General features: G+C 62.3%; 2 protein-coding genes across 2 annotated transcripts in view; one reads left to right on the plus strand and one right to left on the minus strand.

The window, feature by feature from the left end:
* The window catches only part of MUTYH (mutY DNA glycosylase), a gene marked incomplete at its 5' end in the record, with an annotated part of 5,534 nt that extends 1,027 nt beyond the window's left edge, over positions 1–4,507 (minus strand). The window contains 13 exons of the mRNA XM_019474144.1: positions 151–201; positions 326–478; positions 698–843; positions 1,000–1,185; positions 1,260–1,335; positions 1,602–1,746; positions 2,045–2,142; positions 2,419–2,532; positions 2,738–2,809; positions 2,892–2,933; positions 3,069–3,142; positions 3,505–3,544; positions 4,397–4,507. Coding sequence (XP_019329689.1) covers positions 151–201; positions 326–478; positions 698–843; positions 1,000–1,185; positions 1,260–1,335; positions 1,602–1,746; positions 2,045–2,142; positions 2,419–2,532; positions 2,738–2,809; positions 2,892–2,933; positions 3,069–3,142; positions 3,505–3,544; positions 4,397–4,507 — 1,308 coding nt within the window. The remainder of the gene's footprint in view (positions 1–150; positions 202–325; positions 479–697; positions 844–999; positions 1,186–1,259; positions 1,336–1,601; positions 1,747–2,044; positions 2,143–2,418; positions 2,533–2,737; positions 2,810–2,891; positions 2,934–3,068; positions 3,143–3,504; positions 3,545–4,396) is intronic.
* Positions 4,508–4,563: 56 nt separating this feature from the next.
* TOE1 (target of EGR1, member 1 (nuclear)) overlaps positions 4,564–4,668 on the plus strand; it is a 5,956-nt gene continuing 5,851 nt past the window's right edge. The window contains exon 1 of the mRNA XM_009287463.2: positions 4,564–4,609. Coding sequence (XP_009285738.2) covers positions 4,564–4,609 — 46 coding nt within the window. The remainder of the gene's footprint in view (positions 4,610–4,668) is intronic.

Genomic DNA, 4,668 nt, shown 5'->3' on the forward strand with positions numbered 1-4,668 from the left:
GGCTGTGTGGTGTTTAGCTGCCTGCTGGGGTTAAACCCAACATTTTGCCTGACCCCACAGCCCAGGGGGGCTCCAGCACCGCACACCGGGGCCTGGCCCACGGCAATATGGAGCGGCTCCCAGGGCTGCACTCCCTGCAGCGATGCCCACCTTGCCAGGGCTGCTCTCCTCCCCACGCTGCTTCTCACGCGCTTTCAGCACCTGAAGGAAGCACAAGAGAGTGCAGAGCTGAACTGGAGCCGGGACAGCCCACAGGTGTTGGGGGGATGCCCGGGACCCCAGGGACATAGAGGGAAGAGAGGAAAGGCCCAGGTCCCCCCAGTACCTTCTTCATGGCCGTGGACACAGCTGAGGCATGGAACTCCTTCTCTGTCACCCAGCGGGATGGGGACAAGGCAGGGTCCAGGGTCACGTCCCCATCCAGGGGCAGGGAGTAGACCACATATGTCTGGTGGATGTGAGAGAAGATGTGGACGACCTGCGAGGGGATGAGAAGACACGGAAATGCGCAGGCAGCAGGGGATGCACTGCTTTCTCAGCTGCCTCACAAGTGCACTGAGTCTGCCAGGGCTCTGAGGAGCAGGGCAGGGCTTGGGAGGGGTGACAGCGGGGAAGGGGAACCCTCCTCCCCCTGTGCTATGTCCCCCGCAGCTGAGCACAGGGGGCTCATGCTGCATGCCTCTGGCTCCAGGCTCACCTCTCCAATGAACCGCAGGCCTCCCGCCACCACCGGCCGCCCCGTCCAGGCCCGGAGGTGATCTGCCAGCACCTCCCTCTGCTTCTCCTCCTGCAGACCCTGAGCCAGCGGGAGGCTGGGGAACTCCCAGAGACCGGCCAGGAGACCTGGGCAGGGGGCACAACGGGAACATGAGCCAGCAGGAGGCACATCTGGGGACACTGAGTCTCATCACATCCCACTCCCAGGCTGCTCCGACCCTCGTGTAAGGTGGGAAGGGGCCGCGCAGTGCCTTCGCCACCCTCCTGCCCAAGCCCCATTACCCGAGCTGGGTCTCTGCACGATGAGGTACTCCGGGGCCCCGTGGCAGCCCCTCCGCTCCAGCACACACGTGGCTGTTCGCGCTGCCCGCGGCTGCTTCTTCGCTGCTTTCCGGGGGAAGTTGGTCACCCCCAGGCTGCTGTCCCATGGCTCTGCAGCTGGGGGACACAGGGGACAGCCCCCAACACCTGCGAACACCGATGTAACAGTCACCGCAGGGCCCAGACCTGGAGCCACAACAGAGATCTCCCCAGGCACTTACCACAGTCCTCAACATCAGGCACTGAGGCAGGTTTTCCAAACAGCTTCTGAGAGGCGAAGACCAGCTCCTTCTCTACCTGCAAGGGGGGACAGGAATGGGGACAGGCTCATCCACCAGCCCACCTTGTCCCCATGCATGGTGACCCCTCGGGGCCAGCACCCGGTGAGGATGAGGAGGTGATGCCCACCCAAGAACAGCTTGCAGCACTGGTTTGGGACAGGGATGGCTTGTAAGAAGCTTCAGAGGGGACCTGGGGTGACCTTCTGCCACCCCACTGGGACAGCTGGCAGCCCCCAGCCACCCACAGGCAGGGAGGAGACAGATTTTTAGGGCTGTACTTACCCTGCGCCGCGCTCGGCAGTGCTGCTTCACGGGGCACTCCCCACACAGCGGGGCCTTGGGCACACACACAGTTGCCCCCAGCTCCATCAGGGCTTGGTTAAAATCCCCTGGACGGCTCCTGTCTACCAGGGCATTGGCCATGTCCCTGGGAGAAACAGCAATGAGCGGCACGGGGCTCTGTGGGAAGAGGGCTCCGGTACCTCTGCCCACCTCCTGCCAGTGAGGGGGGATGCTCTTTGGTAGGCAGAGGCAACATGGCTCCTTTCTCCACCACTCCCAGCAGCACCAGCTTCCCAAGAGCTCCCGCACCCCACACCTCTCTCCCTTCACAGGCTCAGCTCAGGCTCAGCTCCCCACAGCTCCCGCATGATCCTGCCCTTGGCCACCAACAAGCACAGCCACCATCGCCTCAGCTCGGAGCGGGGATGGAGTGTTCCCCTTACCAGAGCCGTTCGATGACGGCCGGGCTGCTGGAGTCAGCACCGATGCACCGCAGGCGGCACAGGACCCGGATCACGTTCCCATCCACGACGCCAGTAGCCTGGGACCAGGAGCTGGGGTTACCATGCTGGGAGGTGCCCGTGCTCCTGGCAAAGCAGGGAGCTGGGGTGCTCCCAGGATGGAGGGGACACACACACGAGGCCGACCCACAGGCCAAGCTGGGTGGTGGGTGAGATGCACTGCAAAGCAGGGGAGAGCCAGAGCCAAGCACAGCCCTGGGGAGCCCCTGGCTTGTGAGACCCAGCAGTAGGACCCTGCCGGGAGCGGGGCTGGATGGCAGAGAGGGGAGACATGTCCACTGACACCCAGCTCTCACCTGCCCGTACGAGATGGACGCGATGGCTCCGGCCGTGTATCGGCCCACTCCCGGCAGCAGCTTCTGCAGGTCCTCAGCCGTCCTGGGCATCTGGCCGGCCAGCTCAGACACCACCTGGCAGGGAGGGGGCCGAGGTCAGGGGAGCAGCCAGCATGCGTGCGTGCAACCCATTTTACCCATAGTAAGACGGGATCCCAGCCCCTGTAGCCTTGTGCCAGCAGCACACAGCCCCAGCGAGGCAGGGCAGGCAGGAGCCAGCACCAACACATGGGCTGCAGAGGGCTTTGGAAATGCCCCCCACAGCCCAGCACCAGGGCACCTTCCTTGCTGCCTCCTGCAGACGCTTCCCTCTCGAGTAGTAGCCAAGTCCGGCCCACAGCTCGTTCACCTCCTGCTCCAAGAGACGTGGCACAGTGTTAGATGAAGAGCTACGAGGGCAGGGAGAGCACCCAGTCCCAGCCAGAAATGCTCACCTCCAGGGATGCCTGCGCCAGAGCCTGCGGCGTCGGCCACTTCTGCGGTACAGAGGGAAGAGGACAAGTCAGGGACAAGCAGAGCCATGCTCTGCAACTGGAGATCTGCCACAGGCAGTGGACAAAGTCTCCAAAGGGGGCAGCCTGTGGGCACAGGACTCTGTGAGGAAGAGTCACCTGCATCCAGCGGTTGTAGTAGTCGATCACTGTAGCCACCTGTGTCTGCTGGAGCATGATTTCAGACACCCACACTGCAGGGAGCAGGACAGGGGTCAGAGCAGAGGCACCAACACCACCCACACCTCCTGCCATGGCCATGTTAGTACTGGCTACAAGCACTGCAGTGGCATCCAACACACGGGACCCCTTCCCACCCTTGCTCCTTCCCCACATGCTGTCCCACAGGAGCTCCCTCAGGCCCAAAGTGGGCTCTCAGACCCCCCAGCGCCTTGCAAGTGGGGCTCAGTGGTTCTCGTGGCCACCCCAGGCAGCTTGTTCCAAGGATGACAACTGAAGCCACATTTCCTCACAAGGCCATATTGCACATCCGTGTCAGGGGACAACACGCAGCGGGGCACCCCACGCACGCCGGGGCACAGGCCCTGCTCCTCACCTGCATATGCCCGCCTGTCAGCATCCGGCTCAGTTGCTGCCTGAAAGGGGAAGATGATGGGGTGTGAGAAATAAGGTGACACGGGACCCCATTGCAGAGGGGACCTGCATATAAAATAAAATTGCTTGTGGTGTGAACACTGCATAGGAATCTGCAAACAAAATATTTCCCCTAAGCGCTCAGAAGTTCTGAGTTTGGGTTAATCAAGTGACAGCCAAAGCACCTTTTCCTTGACGAAGCATGAGGGATGTCACACACCTCCCACAGCGAGAGTTTACCTCAGAAGTTCGAAGATCCCACCAGAGGAGCTGTCCCGGACCCGAGCCCCTCTGCACGGGAAGCAATCGCAGGCAGATGTAAACCCCACGGAAGGGCCCTGCAGTTCCCAGCACCATTCAGACAGATGTTGTTGTAAAGCTGACGCCCACTCCCAGCACCCCAACCACCGCCTAACCACTTGTTGCCAGGCCGAGCGCAGAGCGGGCAGGAGCTCTAATAAAAACGCTCAGCAGGTTTAAAGCAACTACATGGGAAGCCTTTTCCACGCAGCGCTCGCTGCTGCAGGATGCCACGGAGGCAGGAACAAAACAAATTCAAAAGACAACTAGACTAAGTTTACCAGAGAAAAGTGCTCAGGCTTGGAGACTGCGTTTGAGAAGCGTGGTTTCACCCTTCGCTGTTCGTACCTACGCACAGGCTACAGACAGCCCACCGCGGAACTGCCAGGACTAGCCGGGAGCACGCTCTCATTTCCAACACCCCCTTCCACTTCCATGCAGTTAGGGATGCATCGCATAGGGAAAGACACCGTGGTCACCTCAGCCACGCTCCCTTAAGACAGAGGGTCTGGTTCCTGGCTACGGCACCCCTGCCTCCCGCCGCCTCCCCTTACCAGCGTCCTCCAGGGAAGGTCCCGCTTGCATTTGTCGTACCAAGCCAGCAGGTTCCCGCGCAAGGCCTCGATCTCAGCCGGGTCGCTGAAGAGATGCTGGGCGGGCGGCGGAGCAGGCGCTGGGGCCCCTGCCAGGAGAGCGGCGCGGGGTCAGGGCGCGGTGGGGGATGGAGAAGGGCTGCGGGGCCCGACTGCAGCACCGCGAGGCCAGAGGCGGGAGCCCGACGGAGCCGCTGCCGGGCAGACGAGGCAGCAAGCAAGAACCAAGAACC

The sequence above is a fragment of the Aptenodytes forsteri genome, unplaced genomic scaffold (genome assembly GCF_000699145.1).
Source record: "Aptenodytes forsteri isolate BGI_AS27 unplaced genomic scaffold, ASM69914v1 Scaffold119, whole genome shotgun sequence".
Lineage (NCBI taxonomy): Eukaryota > Metazoa > Chordata > Aves > Sphenisciformes > Spheniscidae > Aptenodytes > Aptenodytes forsteri.